Here is a 17,750-nt window from a genome sequence, read left to right as displayed (position 1 = left end):
AGACCTTTTACAGAGCGGGCGGGTGGTTGTCGTTGCGTTACATCGTTGTTGTTCTCGTGCAATGAAATTGTTATAAAACATAAAAAAAATAAACGGAAACTCGTGCTCCGTACGCGAATAAAGAGTAACTAAACTCTATAATGAAAAAAAAATTGCTGATACGATCAAAGGGAGTCATAAAAGGGGTTTTCCATGCATGTAAAATAAATTTTCATATGTTTGTTGCCTTTCCTGCTTGCTCGCATGCATCGCAGAGCATCAGTTACGAGCACACAATTTTTTTTTTTGCCTCTTTATGTTGCATAAGTTTTAATAGGTTTTTTATTGCAATAACATTGAGAACGCGATCTATCTGCTGCCAACGACGACGACGAAAAAAATTTTAAAGTCTATTTTTCATTCGTTCAGAGAAGTTTATAATAAAGTTCTCGTATGTTCTCGTCCCAAGCGTGGCTTTGAAATATTGAACGTTTTGTGTGTGTGTGTGAGAGAGAGATAAGCGGGAGATTGGCAAGACATTTCTTCATACATGGTTGATCTGATCAAATGACTCTGTAGGTTGGAAGGGGATGAGTTTAAGTGACTTTTTTTTTAAATTAATTTTCGTTAATTTTTAATTAATTTAGAATATTTCATTAATTTAAATTTTTTCGACCTAACTTAAATTTATATTTAAATTTTTTTTTAATTCAACAGAAGTAATAAAATTTAAAAAATAATTAATTTAATTTAATTTAATAATTTAAAAAAAAATAAAATAAATAATTTTTAATAAAAAAGATTAATAATTTTAATTAACTTTATTTTTAATAAAAAAGATTAATAATTTTATTTAAAAAAAAAAATTAAATAAAAAAAATTAATTTAAATTTTTTTGATAATTTTTCATGAATATTATGGCTTTGAATAATTCATTAAAATTTGGAGAAAAAATATTTTTACTGAATTTCCAATTAATTCATTTAAACATTCAAAATAATTGAAATATAGATTTACATATTTTTTAAAAAATTTTTTAATCATTAATTTTATTTTTTACTTTTAAATTTTTTAAAATTAATATAAATTATAAAAAAATAAAAATAAAATAAAAAATAATAAATAATTTTAACTAAAAAATTATTTGAAAATATTTTTCAAAAATTAAAACATTTTATTTTTTATTTTTTCATCTATACTTATTGATATTAAAATAAATATAAAACAAAAAAAAAATTTGGATCCAATCAGATTTTATTGATTTGATTTGAATTGAATAACTTGAAAACATTTTTTTTTTCAATCAAAATTATTTTTTGAACTAAAAACTAGTTCAAGATGTACTTCAAATTCAATTTTCACTAACATCATCATCTACACAATCTACATATTCTGGAAAATCACAAAGCTAAAAAAAAACAAATTAAAAAAATAAAAAAAAAATTAATAAAATTAAATTATTCTTAAAAATTACCTTTGTCTCAACATTGAACATTAAACCTGCTGGACAAATGAGTTTATAATGAGTTCCATGCAAACATTGCCAAAAAGTATCACAATAGGTGTCATCAGGAAGAAAAGTAAAACTTAATGGATTGTCTCGTTTGGGACATTCACCTTCAGGATCCGATTTTACGAAAGAAATTGCCAAAAGAGCGAAATAAATCGCGAATAAAGTTTTTAAAAACATTTTTTTAAATTAAAAGTTGATTCTTAACAAAGGTTTTTCGAACACTGAATTAATTTTTAACTAAAAGCAAATTTATACTAAATTTTTTTTTTTATCAAGTATCACGAACTTTTTTTATAGATTTAAATTTAAAAAAAATTGCACGAAAAAAATGTCACGAATTTAAAAAAATCTTTTTCGTGTAAAATTCATCATTTTTCAACCCATAGAATTTTTCAAATCGATTCAAAGAGAGATATCGTAATTATTTCCAAATACATTCCAAGCAAAGAAAAATTAAATCCGAACTAAAGAGCTTTACTAATGTAGCTATTTTACTCACTTCTTTCTCTTTTTTTTTCTTTCATTCCAGGACTCGATACAACAAATTCACAAGAACAAGTTAAAGTAAGTATCTCTCCAACGATATTTTGTACGTGATTAATAAACTTCTTGTTACATTTATGTTATGTTATGTGTGTTGTTGCAAAATGCATTTTAATTGTATTTTATCATTTCATTTTTCATTAAGAGAGAGACAGAGAGAAATATTTTCATGTTGCATCTTTTATCGGGCACAAATCGGCTGGATAACAAGATGCCTACAAACAATTGTTAACATCAGGAAACTAAGCCATTAGTTGAAGTTGATTGCATTTTAAAAGATATTAAATTGGAGAAATTGCCTTCCTTATAGCGTTTTGTATTATTTTTTATCATAGAGAAAGAGACAAGCTGGAAAAGGCACGAGTACGGAAATGGCAGAATTTATAGTAAAATATAACAGTTAAAATTATTTTTTTTGATAAAAAGGGAATTTTTGTGAAATTCTGTGAGCGCATTTCGTATTAATATTTTACAATTTATAAGCTAAGAAGTTAAATTTTTAAAGACTCTCAAAAGAGTTTCAAAAAGTGAAAAAATGTTTTGGGAAATTTTTGGAAATTTTGTATAATTTTCATATTGAAGAAAATATTTTCTTTGAAAATTTTGAAAATTTGTAAAAAACTTAAGAAACGAATAATTTTTTTACAAATATTAAGAATTTTTTAAAATATTTCAATTTTTAATTTAAAAATGTTTACTTTCCAATTTTTGAAAAATAATTTTTAAAATTTCCAAATAATTTTTTCAAATAAAAAAAAATATGCTGATTTAATGGACCCATAACCTATTAAAAAAATATTTTACAATTTTTAATTTTTTAAATAAAAAAATGAAAAAAAAAATTTCTTTTTACAAGAAAAATGTTTAGAAAATTTTTAGAGAATTTTAGTTTAGTTTATAAAAATAAAAAAATATAAATAAAAATTTGAGTTGAGTTAAATTATTTATTTAAATAAAATTATCAAAAATTTTAAAATTGCTTTTTTGCAATTAAAAAATTTAAATTATTAAAAAATATTAATTAAATTAATAAAATTTAAATAAAAACTTTAATTTCAAGTTTTATTTATTTTTTTTAAATAAATAATTTTTTAAGAAATTAATTAATAAATTTAAATAATTTTTTTTATTTAATTTATTTTGTGTATTTAATAATTTTATTTTTAATTGTAAGTTTAATTAACAAAATTTTTTAAAATTAAAAAACAACCGAAAGGATTTTAATTTTTTTTCAAATTGAATTATTTTTAAAATTAATTTTATTATTTTTATTTAATTATATTTTAATTATCTTTTTAAATTTATTTATTATTTTAATTAATTATTTTTATGATTAAATTAAAATTGAACTATTCAACTTTTCATAAAAATAATTAATTAAAAAATAAATTAAATAAAAAAATTAATAATTAAATTAATTAAAAAAAAAATAATTTTTTTATTAACCTTAATTTTATTTAATTTTTTTAATAAGAAATTTCATAACAGACAGACCAAAAATTCCCGTAAGGATAGAATCACGAATTTCATAAAATTTCGCAAACTCCCTCCGAAAAATATTCGCATTTCATTTATTTGTTTCCGTTTTGTGTGTGTTAGTTGGAGCATGCATTTCATGTTATGACAACGCCAAACGAACAACCCAAACGTCGAAAACGAAAGGTTGCTTTGGAAGCTAAAAATTTTTCATAATCTAGGTCAAATGATTGATGGCAGATAAGAGTCTTTGAACGCTTAACAACGACGACCAGCTTTTATTATTCGAATGCACTCCTTCTTGCCTTGTTTTCCATAAATTCTGACATTGAACGAGCAATTTTCCTCTGTGTCGTAAGTAAAAATGCATTTCGAGCAAACGGAACACCGGTTGTTAAATTAATTCGCTCCAATGAAGCAAAAACTTTTTTTTTCGACGACGACGATCATTCTCGAAGGTAAATTGCTGCAGATATTTCTTACTTTTTACTCGTTTTCTTTTTGAGCAAAAAAAAAATAAAAATAATAATTGAAAGAAATATATTATTATTGGAGCATTTTCTCCCGTTTTTTAATGGCAAAATCAATAACTCGTCTATTTAATGGAAGATTGATGAAAATTTTTCTCTTTCTTCGTTTTCTTTTAACTTGTGATTTACTTCGAAATTTTTTTCTTCCGCTGAATCGAATTCGATGAAAAGCTATTGAATTTTTCTCTCGGGCGGATTTTTTTTTTATTTTTTCTACAAAATCCCGAAGGATAGATTAAATTTTGCCAATCGATAAAAAAAGGAAAGAAGGTCACGTGGTTTCTTCTGAAAATGCAGACAAACTTTTAATTTGAAAATCAACTAATTATTGAACGTCTGTTGGAATTTTGCTCACGTTTACTTCAGTAGATTAGTTACATCAATCAAAATGTCACTTAACTTTTTCCTATCGATGTGTTTGCGAAAATAAATACAAATTTAAGGAAATGTCGAAACAACTCGCTAGTTAACGTGTCAATCCTATCGGTATACTTAAAAATAGATAACGGCAAAAAAAAATCCCTCATCTCTCTCTTTCTAAATCGTTTCGTAGAAAAATCGTTTGAGTTTTGTGTGTAACTGAGGCGACATGTGTCATTTCTCATTATTTTTGCGTTGGTAGATGTGATTTTGTGAGAAAAAAAAGGGTATTTTTGTAGTGTCATGGTTTTGTTTTGATTTGTTAAAAAATTTCTTATTTTTTTTATTTTATTTTTTTTGTTTTCATTCATAAAATATTAATTTAATAAAAATTAATAAAATAAATTAATATAAATAAATAATTTTAAAAAAAAATTATTAATTAATATTAAGTTGAAAAATGAAAAAAAAAAATTAAATATTAAAAAAATTATTGAAAAATAAATCAAAATAAATTTATTATGAAATTTTTTAATTAATTATTTAAAATTTTATTTTTTATAAATTTAAATTTTTTTAATAACTTCAAATTCATTAATTTTTTTCATTTTACTTTAGATGAAATTTTATTTTTATGAATTTTTTTTATTTACGATTTTTTTTTAAATTATAAAAATTTTTAACATAAAAATTATTAATTTTTTGTTAATTTTACAGAATTAATTAAACTTAAATTTTATTTATTTATTTATGTTTTTATTAATATTATATAAAATTAATTAGCCGCATAATTAAATATTTTATTTTTTGTTTGCTTTAACTTTAATTTTTAAATTAATTTAATTAAATATTTTTTTTATTAAATTTTTAATTTAATTAAAATTAAATTATAATTAAGAATATAAAATAAACTAAAGAATAAATTAAAATGAAAAAAAATATTAATAAAATTATAATTTCAGGAAAATGAAAAAATTAGCAAATATAATTAAAATTTGAAAATCGCTTTCTTGTTAATTCAAAAAAAAAATAAAATTAAATAAACAGTAATAATAAATTTTTCTATTTTAATTTATTTAATTTTTTATTTAAATAAATTAGATTTTATAATTAAATATTATTAAAAAAATTAATTGAATTTTTCAAAATACATTATTAAATTAATAGAATTTTTTTAATAAAAAAAAATAAAAATTTATAGCCAAATTTATTAAATTAATTTAATGATTTAATTTAAAAAATAATTTAATTTAATTTTAAAATTAATTTTATTTATTATTAATTTAATTTTTTTTAAATTAAATTTAATTAATTAATTTTTAAAAAAAATGAAAATTTTTCTCACAAAATAATTCTCGCTACCTTTTTTATGTACTTCTTGATAGATAATTTGCTGTTTTCTTGTTTCTCAATCAATTCTCTTTTTTCTCTCCCGTTTTTTCTTTCATTTCAATCATCTTGGCACGTCTCCTGATTGATATTGTTGTCACTCACACAAAGCAGGTTAAATACCGACATCGACGCGAAAATGATGAAGATGAGAATTTTATTGCACTGGCACCAGCTGACGGCGACGAGTTTAATCTGGAAAGTGTTCTCGACAAAGACAAACAGATGCCGGCAATTGTGCGTCTCGATCCCGTGCTCGATAGCAGCGAAGAGACCGAAGACGATTTTATCGAGTTGTCGGCAAAGAAGAACGACGATAATGATAATGGAAGCAATAACGATTACAAAAATTATGATGCAGATAAATATAATAGGTTTTTCGACAGTGTCGACATCAATGAGGAGCAACGACGCATTCTCAACGATAGCACACCCGTTTTTGGCAGAATTGACTCCGATGCCGACGATTACTTGGGTAAGTGATTTTTTCTATATTTTTTGCTAAAAAAAATAATAAAATATGCGCATATCTAAAATTTAGAAAAAAAAATATTTAAATCAAGCATGATGGAATGAATTTATGAATAAATAATGAAAAAGAAAAAAACGAAAAAAATATTGAATTGTCGCGGAATTTGCATGACAAAGTGTGTAATGAGGTCTTTTTTGTTGGGTGCGACTCGCGTTTAAAAATCAAAAACGCCTTTTCCGGGGTGAAAATCCGACGATGTCGACGACAGGCGTACTTAAAATGACGAATATGTCATCGTTTTTTGCATGTTTTTTTCTTTTTTTACGTTTTTCTCATCACGTTAACAACATGCCATGCCACCCGTTACCAATTCACACTTTTTTATGCTTCACGTGCTATTATTATCAGTGTAAGAAGAGCAACAACAACAAACAACAAAAGACAAGATGATAAAAAAAAGTTTTTTTTGTCATGAAAAATTTTATTTGAGCGTATTTTATATTATTATTTATAAAAGTTTAAGTATTTTTAAAAATTAATTATAAATTTTATTTATTTTAGTTTGAATTTAATAGCAAAAAAATATTTAACAATTTTTTTTAAAGAATTTAAAAAATAAAAAAAATTGTTGCAAATTTTTTGATTTTTTAACATTTTTTTGATGATTTTTTAACATTTTTTTGATGATTTTTTCAACTTTTTTTCATAAAAATAAATTTCTACTTTAGTTCAGGATTTTTTTTCAAATTAATTTTTTCTCAAATATTTAACGGCAATTTTTTCCAATTTTGCTCTTTTTAAACAAAAAGAATTTTTTTTTATGATTTTATTTTTTTTTTTAAATTATTTAAATTTAATAAAAAAAATTAATTTTTTCGATTTTTAAGAAAATTATTTTTTATTTAAATTTTTGTTAAAGTTTGGAAATAAATTTCTTGCAAATTTTTTTTTTTAATATTTTTTAATTTTTTAATTTTTTTTAATAATTTTTTTTTTATTTTTTTTATTTTCAAAGAAATTTTTTTTTCAAATTAAAAGAATTTGTTTATAAATTTATTTATTTACTTCAAATTATTATTTTTTAAATTTTTTTCAAAATTTTAAAATTTTAATTTTTACAGAAAAAGAATTCATTTTTATTTTCTAATTTTTTTTTTTAAAATTTTAACCACAATTTAAAATAAATTATTTTTATTATTTTTTAAATTGATTTTTTTAAAAATATATTAAAAATTAAGAGAAATCATTTTTTTAAATTTTTTTTTTTTTTTTTTTTTTTAATTAAAATTTTATATTTAAAAATAATTAAAATTAATTTAAATTGAAAATATTTTTAGATTATTTTTTAAAATTAAATATTTAAAAAAAAAATATTAATAAATTATTAAAATGAATTAAATTAAATTTAATTTATAAAATAGTTTTTCAATTTTTTAATATTTTTAAAATAAAATTTTTAATTAAATAAAAATAAATTAATTTAATTAATTTTTTAATAAAATAATTTTAAATTAATAAAATTTAATAATTTAATAAAATTTATTTTTTTTTAAATTAAATAAATAATTAAATTAATAATAATTAATATTTTTAAATATTAAATAAATTTTTGAAATTTAAATTTTAAATTTTATTTTTAAATTTATAAATTATTTATTTTAATCTTTAAGTTATTTTTTTTAAATATTTATTATTTTTTTAATTTTTTTTTAACTTCGACTTTTAATTAAAAAAAAATTAAAAAAATATTTTTTTTTAAACAGACAGACATTAAAAAATAATTCCCTCTCTCCCCAAAAAATAAAAAGAAAACGCTCTAAAAAAAATAAAATGATGTCTATTACAGATTCAACAACCGTACTAACGACGACGTCGACAACAACAACAACAACCTCTACTCCATCGCCGTACGTGCGAGAAATTTACAAGACAAGTGCTGAAGTTGATGACGACTTGGAAAACAACAACTACGACGAGGATACCGACGAAGACGACGATGAGCTTCAGTTACGCCGGAATCATCACTCAAAATTCAAAAAGATGCGAAAACACACAAGAAAACATCACAAGTCGTCATCTTATCTTCCAGAATATTACTCGCATTCCTTCTCGCCCGCACACCATCATTTTTCTCGCTTTCATCGCGACGACGAGTTTGGAGAAAATCCTCATTCGCATCGTCGTCGCACCAAACATCGCAATCGGAAGCTTTCGCAGACTTTTGGCACGGAGCAGCGTCAAGTGAAGGACGACGGGCAATTCCGTTCGGGATATCGCGCCAATTACGGAAGTGACCAATATCGCGGACGCATCAGTTTCTACGACAATTCGAACCGTTTGGAGACTCATGATGACGTCACACGGAAAATTAACGGAAAATCCAAGGAAAAATATCCGTATTTTAATAAAGTGAAGTCGCATCTCGAGGAAGAAGACGACGATTTGCCGCCGTACGTGAAAAAATACAATCGCCGGAACAAGCAGTTGATCGATTTGCTCGAAGGAACGCTCCCGCCGCAGTCCGAGAAGCGATTTCACGCGAAAAAAAACCCGCATTGGCTCGAAGATGACTTGTTCGAGGAACAAAAGCCGAGCAAAAATAAATGGAGCACCGAAATTGAGGCAACTGCCCATCCAAATGCCTTACCGGAGGACAATGTTCGCGTCATTTACGACGAAAAATCCCGGAATTTCAGCAAATCGGCAAAATTCAACCTTACCGCATCCAGTATAGCAAGCAATAATCACTCGCCCCCGTTCAAGGTGTCGTCGCGCGCCGGGCAATTCATCTATCACACAGTCACCCAATCTCCCTCGGCGTCGGGTTCGGGCATCTTTGGGGGTGTCAAGAAGAAACGACTCCCATTCGTCGCGATTACTGATCGCAAAGTTGGGAGTCCGACAAGAACGCGACGTCGCACCGACAGCAACAATAGTATTAGCACGAAAAATGAACAAAATCGCCTAACGATGCCTTAAAAAGTCACACAGAAAAAAAAACTCACAAAAATGATGAACAAAAAAAAATAAGTGTAAAAATTATATAAATATAGAGCAAGGTAGTAGGATATAAATGAGACATGTGACAGACATGGAAAAACATTTCGCGCAAGCAAATAGACAAGCGACGCACACAAACACACACACACACATAAATTTAGATTAGACTTTGGGGACACATTTTTCTCGACGACGACGACGACTGACATTGAGATATTATGTTAGAAAAGAAAAAACAACCTCGCTCTTCTTCTGAGTCGATTTTTTTTTCAGTGAAAAAATTACGTTTCGCGTTGAAAATTAAATTTTGTGACTTTTTTTGATATGTTTTATGAAAAAAAAAATTATTTAATTGAGACGAATAACTTTTAAAAAAATTCTAAATAATTTTTAAAAAATTCTGCAATTGCCCAATATCGAAAAAATTGATTTAAGAGCAATTTTAGAAATTTTTAAAAATTATTTCGATTTTTAATTTAAACAAAAAATTAAAATAATTTTTCAAAAATTTCAAAATTGCTCAAATATAAAAATATTAATTTTTGAGCAATTTTTGAATTTTTTTTTAGAAATTTTTAAATTTTTTGGTCTTTTTTTCATGTTTGAAAATAAATTTATTTAACTTAAGATAAAAAAAAATTAAAAAAGTCAAAACTATTCTTCATGAATTAAAAAATTTTCGAAAAATTTTGGGCAATTTTCGAAGAATTATTTGGATTTTTTTTAAATTTTTTATTTAAAAAAATAAAAAAAAAATATTTATTCATAAATTTAAAAATTTGCCCAAATATAAAAAAAATATTTTTGGACAATTTTTAAAAAATTATATTAATTTTTTAAATTATTTTTAATAAAAAAATAAAATAAAAATTCAAAATAATTCATAAAAAAATTTCAAAATTGCTCAAATATCGAAAAATTGATTTTTGAGCAATTTTTAAATGTTTTAATAATTATTTTGAATTTTTCTTAATTTTTTTTTTTCGTCTCATTTAGATAATTTTTCTCCATAAAACATATCGAAAAGCCAAAATATATTTTTTCACGCGAAACGTAATTTTCCCACTGTGCATCTTCAGGTATATTGAGCAGATTCATTTTCTTATCATTCCTGTCTTCGAAACGAGAAGAAACAAGAAAAAAAAATCATTTCAAGGCAATTTCAAGGGAAAATTGAATTCTTGTCCCAAAAATGTCTTCGTTTAGTTTAATATAAGAGGCAAACACATGTACACCGCAAAAATAAGAACAAAGGAAGGGTACAAACCGTTTAAAGCAATTTAATGGATACTACTCGTTCGCATTCGAGGCAAAATATGTGGGGAAAAGTTGCCATGAAAGTCATGATAATAACCAAGGCTGATACAGGGATGGAGAAATGATGGGAAAATTTCGTTTTTATTTGAAATTTTGGATAATTTTTAGATTTTCAGGAAATTTAAAAATAATTTTTACGGCAATTTATGTTCTATATATTGAAATTTCTCTCAAAATTTTGTAAAAATTTGTAAATTTTTTTAGTTCAAGAGAAAAAATTTTTTTAATTTAAAAAAAAAATTTTTTTTAAAAAATAAAAAAAATATTTAAAAAATTAAATTCTTTCTTTAAAAAATAAGAAATTTATTTAAAAAATTTAATTTAAAAATAAAAAATTAATGAAAATTTTTTTATTTAAAATCAAAAAATTAATTAAAAATTTTTTTTTAAATTTAAAATAAAAAAAAAAAATTTATTTAAAAATTTTATAATAAAAAAAATTAAAAAATAGACAAAATCCAAAATTTTTATTGAAAAAAGTGCAAAATTATTTTTAAAATATTTTGCAAGAAATAAAATTATTTTTTTTTAATTTTTAAAATTTTCTCTAAAAGAATTATTTTTTTCCATAAAAAAAATTTTCTCTAAAAAAATTAATTTTTCCATTAAAAAAATAAAAAGTAATTAAAGGAATGAATTACAATTTTTTAAAACTATTTTTTTTTAATTTTTAATTTCAAAAATATAAATTTTTTAAAAAAATATTAATCAAATTAAAAAAATTAATTAAATAAATTGAATATTAAAAAAATATTTAATTTTTTTTTAAATATAAAATTTTTAAAAATATATTAAATTTTTGAAAAATATAAAATTTTATTAAAAATAGGACCCCTTAAGACTCACATCCCTGTCGAAAAATCTGCAAACGCAAGACAAGCAATGAAAACGGCAAGAAAAAGGAAAAACATCGTAATAAACTTTTGCTTCTTCCCTCTTTGAACGTAAATATATTTCTCAGTGTGTTCCTTTGTATGTTCTACCTGTTGACACGCAAAAGGCATGAAAACTTTTTGCTTCTTCGAGGAAAATCCGAAAATTTGTGTTTACCATATAATTTTGCCTCCAAGTTAAATTAAAATTCACTTTTTGATTAATGAAAATTATTTTCAATGAGCAGCAAAGAAAATGTCATTCTTCCAGTTTTCACCGAGAAAATTTATCTGTTCGTGGTTTTTTCGCTTTTTCATTCATTAGAAATGAAAAAAGTTTCTTTTCTTTCTTTTTCGAGACTAAATAAAAAATGACTTGTAAAAGTTTGAATTATAGTCCTTATTATTATGTCTTGTCCTTTTCCGTTTCTTTTCCTGCAGATAAAAAATAAAACTTTTTTTTTACTGAAAATCCTTTTTTTTTTAAAGAAAACGTCTTGATTTACATAAAAAGTACGGAAATAATTTTTCTTAAGTCATTTCTGTGTGGTTTTTATAAAAAAAAAACAATAAAAGGCTTCGTTTTTAAACATCACGTAATAAAATTGTAATAAAAAATTACCTCTTATTTTAATTGCACTCGAGTTTGTTGCAGACAGGGAAGAAAATTGAATCTTTTCATAAAAAAAATTATAAAAAAATGACAAAGAAGAAGAGCGAATTAAGCTTTTAATGCTCAGCTCACCAAAAATGGCTTGTAAATATTTTCGGACAAATAAACTGGAAAAAAATTCGTAGAGAAAAAAAAATTGTAGAAATAAAATAAAATTAAATTTAATAAAAAAAAGTAGAAGTTACAAGTAGAAATTAAAAAAAAAACAAATCTTTGAAAAAAAAAACTTTGTAAATTAGCCGCTTAAAAAACTTTCACTTTCTTTGTTTTCCGAAGTAAACATTTCGTTTTTCACATGACGATAAAATATTTGTTCGAGAAAAATAATAACAACAAAACAAGAAAGAAACACAAAAAAAAGGAAAAGTTGTTGCACGACGACGACTTTGAATAAAAATGAATGAATAAAATAAATAAATGAAAAGTAGAAGAAGGAAAAAAAATGTAAAACTCTCTCATTGACACACAAAACGTAGAGATTTATTTATGTTTAGCTGAGGCAGAGACAAACACACACAAAAAAACACTTAGTTGTATGTTGATTATGATTATTATTCTTATTATTACTGTTATGTATGTTAAACACACACAAAAAAGTAGAAAGATGAGCGAAAAACAGAAAGAAAGAAAAATATTTAGGACAAAAGTGCGCGTGTAAAGTTGTAAAAGCGTAAAATTTAGAACAAAAAAAAATGATAATGATAATAATAAGAAAATTGTTATATTTTTAAAAAGGAGAAAAATAAATAAAAAATTGAAAAGGAATGTGTTTTTTTTCTTGTCGCTTTTGCGTTATTTATGAGTGACAAAAAATAATGAAAAAAAGGTGAATGAGAAGAGATTTAAAGGTAAGTGACATATTTTATTTTCGTGGAATTTTTTCTTTAAATTTTTTGAAGGAAAAATGGAATTTTGGGTCAAATTATTGGTAAGTAATTTTATTTTTTTATTTGGGATTTTATTAATTTAATAAAATTAAATATTTTAAGTAGAATTTTTGCTTGGTTTGGATTAATTGAAATATTTTTTTTATATTAAAAAAATTATTTTTAAATAATTTAATTTAAATCAAAATCATAATTAAAAAAAATTAAGTTAAAATTTAAGTTAAAAAATTAAAATTAAATTGAAAATTTTAATATTAAGTTAAAAATTTATTATTTTAAAAATCTTTAAGTTTTTAATTTTTAAAATTTTTAATTCTATTTGAATTTAATTATTTTTTATTTTTATTTTTATTTTTATTTTATTTTTATTTTTATTTTAGGTACTTTTATTTTTTTTATTTAAAAAATTTTAAAATAATTCAAAAAATATTTTGTAAATTTTTTCGCTAAATTAATCTCTGAAATTGAATTTTATGAAAAAATCAAAAAATTATTATTTATAAAAATTTACAAAATTAATATTTTGGTACAATAATTTAATAATTTTTTTCTTTTACTGTTCAGAATTTTTTTTTTCAAAATTAATATAAAAATAAATTAATATTTAATTTGATTTATTAAAATAATACAAAAATTAAATTTAATTTAAATTTAATGAATATATTAAAAATTATTTTATTTTTAAAAAATTTTTAAAAAATTAGTTTTAAAATAATTCAAAAAAATAAAATATTTTTTTTAAATAAGACAAAAATTTTTAACATTAAAATTTAATGAAATAAAAAATTAAAAAAAAAAATAAATTAATCAAAAAAAAAAAAAATCAAATCTAAAGGAAATTCTCTAACATACCATGAGATAATGATCTCACTTAACTTGACAGGTAGCAGAGCAAAATCTTCAGATTGTTCAGATTTTTCTCCTCATTATTTTCAGCAAACAAAACGAGCGAGAAAAAGAAAGATTGGAGGCATAATTTGCCAACCAACCAACGACATCGACATACAAACCCAAAATCTTGATAAGTGAAGGCAAAAAAAAAAGTTGCCAACTAATCATCATCACCATCTTTATTGTTGTTGTATTTCTATTGAAAGAAAAAAATATCTTGTGTGAATTAGAGAAACAGTTGCAAGAACGACGACGAAGAAAGAAAACGGCTTTATTGCTCTTGTAATTGGAAAAATACATGCTGAAATTCAATTAATTATCACTCTCTCTGAGTCTCTCTCCTTATGCCATAACGCTTTTTTTGTCTACTTTTCCTCGCCACACACAATAAACATATTTTTCTGTGCCATACAAAAAAATTATGAAAGGACTTCTTTTTTTGCTGCTGCTGCTGCTATTGAATATCCTACATGTACATTAGCATCATTTCCTGCGGCAACAAATAAAATAATAGGCCGTAAGCAATTATTTGAACAATATTAGATTCCTTTTTCTCCTTCTTCGTCATCGTCTTTATCTATTCAGTCGATAGACGACATCTCAATGAATGAAGAAGAAGCTGACAATGAACGATAAACTAAACAAAAAATATGTGTGGAGGAAATGTTTATTATGAAAATGGACGGAAAAGTGATTTCATGCTCAGTTACGTCGAAGTCTGTGCGGAGCAATTGCAAAGAAAACGCCTTGCTGGATGGGGACTGCTGACATGACAGGATATCAATAAAAATAACACAACGAACGAGCAAAAAGAGAGACAATATTGATCAATTTTTATAAAAAGATTAAGATTTTGTGATAATATTTTTTATTTTATTTACTCGTTCATTCATTTGGATCTATTTAGGTCGAAAACAGTCGACGTAAACAGAAAATATCAAAAAATATAAAGAAAAATTATCAAAAAATTTAAAAGTAAATTAATTTAAGGGTTCAAAATGTGCAATGGGTCAAAATTATAAAATTTATTTGACAATTAATTAAAAATTTACTTTGGGATGAAATTTAAAATGTACATTAGGTCAAAAATTTAAATTTAAATTAATTCAGGTCACGTGGTTTGAAATTTGAAAATGCTATTTCATCAATTTTTCTTTTTCTTGATAATTTTCTTTTTATGTTTTGATATTTTTTTTGTTTACGTCGACACGAGTAAATTTGAAATATTTTCTTAATCTTTTTATAAAAATTGATCAATATTCTCACATTGATATCCTGTCATGTCAGCAGTCCCCATCCAGCAAGGCGATTTTTGCAATTGCTCCGCACAGACTTCGACGTAACTGAGCATGAAATCACTTTTCCGTCCATTTTCATAATAAACATTTCCTCCACACATATTTTTTGTTTAGTTTATCGTTCATTGTCAGCTTCTTCTTCATTCATTGAGATGTCGTCTATCGACTGGATAGATAAAGACGATGACGAAGAAGAAGAAGAAAAAGGAATCTAATATTGTTCAAATAATTGCTTACGGCCTATTATTTTATTTGTTGCCGCAGGAAATGATGCTAATGTACATGTAGGATATTCAATAGCAGCAGCAGCAAAAAAAAGAAGTCCTTTCATAATTTTTTTGATGGCAAGAAAAATATGTTTATTTGTGTGGCGAATCGTTATGGCATAAGGAGAGAGATTCAGAGAAAGTGATAATTAATTGAATTTCAAATTACAAGAGCAATAAAGCCGTTTTCTTTCTTCGTCGTCGTTCTTGCAACTGTTTCTCTAACTCACACAAGATTTTTTTTTTCTTTCAATAGAAATACAACAACAATGAAGATGGTGATGATGATTAGTTGGCAAGTTTTTTTTTGCCTTCACTTATCAAGATTTTGGGTTTGTATGTCGATGTCGTTGGTTGGCAAATTATGCCTCCAATCTTTCTTTTTCTCGATCTGAAGATTTCGCTCTGCTACCTGTCAAGTTAAGTGAGATCATTATCTTATGCTTTATTAGAGAATTTCCTTTTTTTTAGCAGGAATTTCTAATTTAATTTAAATTCAAAAATATATTTCTAAGAAAAAATTTGCAGAATTTTATTTTTTTTTTATAAAAATATTCATTAAATTTTATATTTTTAAATAAATCTTGAATTTTTATATTTTAAATATTTATTAATTTAATAAAAAATATTTTATTATTGTTTAATAAATCATTTGAAAAGTTTTTAAATATTTCATATTCTCACGCACGTGACACAATAAATTAAACTTTATTAGACACAAATTCATCTAGAAATTCGGATTAAAGACATTTTTGTGGTTTTAAGAAAATAAATATTTTTCATTTTAAATTATTTTGAAATTTAACAATTTTATTATATTATTTTTTTCTCAAAATTAAATAATTAATTTTTAATTGAATTTGTTATTAATTTATTTATTTAATTAATTAAATTCACTATTTTATTTACTTAAATTTTAAATTAAAAAGTATTAAATAAATCTTACTTGAAGTAATCAAATTTAATTTTCATAAATTGGGCTCTAACATTTTTTTTTAACCAGCAGGCTTAGCGGTTGATAGTGGTAAATCAATTGTGTCAAATGAGAAATGTTTCGTTGTTAATTTGTCAGAGAGCCCTAATTTATTATTTTTAATCATTTTTTAACTGCTAAAAAATTTGGGGCTGAAAAAAAAAATTTCCTTTGACATAGTTTTGTTTTAAAAACTTCAAGAGCAAAAAAACTGTTTTAACTGTTAAAAGCATTTTTTGTCAAATTGTGCTCCAAATGGATAAAAATTTGTCAGAGGGCTCTAATTTATCATTTTTAATCATTTTATAACTCAAAACTGCCAAAAAATTGAAACTGAAAAAAAATTTTTCCTTTGACATAGTTTTGTTTTAAAAACTAAATCAAGAGCAAAAAAACTGTGTCAAAAACTGTGTCAAAGCATTTTTTGTCAAATTTTGCTCCAAATGGATAAAAATTTGTCAGAGGGCTCTAATTTATCATTTTTTAACTCAAAACTGCCAAAAAATTGAAACTGAAAAAAAATTTTTCCTTTGACATAGTTTTGTTTTAAAAACTAAATCAAGAGCAAAAAAACTGTGTCAAAAACTGTGTCAAAGCAATTTTTGTCAAATTTTGCTCCAAATGGATAAAAATTTGTCAGAGAGCTCTAATTTATCATTTTTAATCATTTTATAACTCAAAACTGCCAAAAAATTGAAACTGAAAAAAAATTTTTCCTTTGACATAGTTTTGTTTTAAAAACTAAATCAAGAGCAAAAAAACTGTGTCAAAAACTGTGTCAAAGCAATTTTTGTCAAATTTTGCTCCAAATGGATAAAAATTTGTCAGAGAGCTCTAATTTATCATTTTTAATCATTTTATAACTCAAAACTGCCAAAAAATTGAAACTGAAAAAAAATTTTTCCTTTGACATAGTTTTGTTTTAAAAACTAAATCAAGAGCAAAAAAACTGTGTCAAAAACTGTGTCAAAGCAATTTTTGTCAAATTTTGCTCCAAATGGATAAAAATTTATCAGAGGGCTCTAATTTATCATTTTTAATCATTTTATAACTCAAAACTGCCAAAAAATTGAAACTGAAAAAAAATTTTTCCTTTGACATAGTTTTGTTTTAAAAACTAAATCAAGAGCAAAAAAACTGTGTCAAAAACTGTGTCAAAGCAATTTTTGTCAAATTTTGCTCCAAATGGATAAAAATTTGTCAGAGAGCTCTAATTTATCATTTTTAATCATTTTATAACTCAAAACTGCCAAAAAATTGAAACTGAAAAAAAATTTTTCCTTTGACATAGTTTTGTTTTAAAAACTAAAT

At 23.3% G+C, this 17,750-nt stretch overlaps 1 protein-coding gene and 1 long non-coding RNA gene across 2 annotated transcripts in view; one reads left to right on the top strand and one right to left on the bottom strand.

The window, feature by feature from the left end:
* Positions 1-9,241, top strand: part of LOC134833819 (putative pre-mRNA-splicing factor ATP-dependent RNA helicase DHX16) — a 33,399-nt gene extending 24,158 nt beyond the window's left edge. Inside the window, exons 2-4 of the mRNA XM_063848275.1 lie at positions 2,022-2,056; positions 5,905-6,265; positions 8,109-9,241. Of these exons, the coding sequence (XP_063704345.1) occupies positions 2,022-2,056; positions 5,905-6,265; positions 8,109-9,241 (1,529 nt within the window). The remainder of the gene's footprint in view (positions 1-2,021; positions 2,057-5,904; positions 6,266-8,108) is intronic.
* LOC134835594 (uncharacterized) lies at positions 1,216-1,704 on the bottom strand. The gene is made up of 2 exons (XR_010162201.1): positions 1,454-1,704; positions 1,216-1,387 (listed from the first exon to the last, which is right to left on the bottom strand). It is a non-coding gene; the product is annotated as an uncharacterized LOC134835594 (long non-coding RNA).
* Positions 9,242-17,750: the final 8,509 nt, after the last annotated feature.

This window comes from Culicoides brevitarsis, chromosome 3, assembly GCF_036172545.1.
Source record: "Culicoides brevitarsis isolate CSIRO-B50_1 chromosome 3, AGI_CSIRO_Cbre_v1, whole genome shotgun sequence".
Lineage (NCBI taxonomy): Eukaryota > Metazoa > Arthropoda > Insecta > Diptera > Ceratopogonidae > Culicoides > Culicoides brevitarsis.
This window is presented reverse-complemented; position numbering and strand designations above follow the sequence as displayed.